Here is an 838-nt window from a genome sequence, read left to right on the forward strand (position 1 = left end):
TGCAGCGCCGATTCTCGCGAGTTTGTTCTTGTATTTGTTTTATTTGTTTTATGTTATCTATATTATTTCATTTATTTTATTTCATTTATTATACTTTTATTTTATTTTACTTATTTTATTCTTTTTTTTTATAATAGACTCATTTGATGCGGTGTACAGACACCGCAAAACCCTGCTGCTGCTGGAAGTGCTGTTATCCTTCAGGTGTATGTATTTTTACTTTCTATGAAGGCCGCAGCACAGATTCAAATGATGCAGCAGCTATACTTGCTGCTGCTGCTGCTGCGGCTGCTGCTGTTGCTGCTGCTGCTGCTGCTGTTGCTGCTGCTGCTGTTGTTGCTGTAGCTGCTGCTGCAGCTGCTGCGGAAGCAGACTTCGTTTGGTCAGCTGCTGCTACTGCTGCTGCTGAACGCGCTCTCGCTGCTGCAGATGTTGCTCTCGCCTTTTGCTCCTGCTGCTGCTTCAAATGGCTTCCGGTCCCGCTGTTGTTTCTGCTGCTGCTTGTGCTGCTACTGCTGCTGCTGCTGCTGCTGCCACGGCTCTTGCTGCTGCCGCTGCATGTGTAAGCAGCGCTGCCTCTTCCCTGGCAGAGCAAAAGAAAAATGAAAAAACAGCGGGGCTTTGCTGTTTGGGCTGCTGCAGCTGCTGCTGCTCTTGCTGCAGCTGCTGCTGCTCTTGCTGCTGCTGCTACTGCTGCTGGTCAGGCTGGCGTACGCGCACCTTAGCTGCCAGGAAAGGTTGTAAAGATGAAGACATCTATCTGCAATACTTATTTATTGCTGAAAAGTTTAACTCGCTGCTGCTGCAGCTGCCGCTGCAGCCGCAGCAGCAGCAGCAG

General features: G+C 49.2%; 1 protein-coding gene across 1 annotated transcript; it reads right to left on the reverse strand.

Annotated features, from left to right (window-relative positions):
• Positions 1 to 223: 223 nt before the first annotated feature.
• Positions 224 to 583, reverse strand: ETH_00033995 (uncharacterized protein; the record flags this gene model as incomplete). Its single annotated transcript, XM_013374555.1, has 1 exon — positions 224 to 583. A coding segment is annotated over one exon (360 nt), but the record flags the coding sequence as incomplete, so codon positions are not given.
• Positions 584 to 838: the final 255 nt, after the last annotated feature.

This window comes from Eimeria tenella, genomic scaffold (genome assembly GCF_000499545.2).
Source record: "Eimeria tenella Houghton genomic scaffold, Eth_scaff2121, whole genome shotgun sequence".
Lineage (NCBI taxonomy): Eukaryota > Apicomplexa > Conoidasida > Eucoccidiorida > Eimeriidae > Eimeria > Eimeria tenella.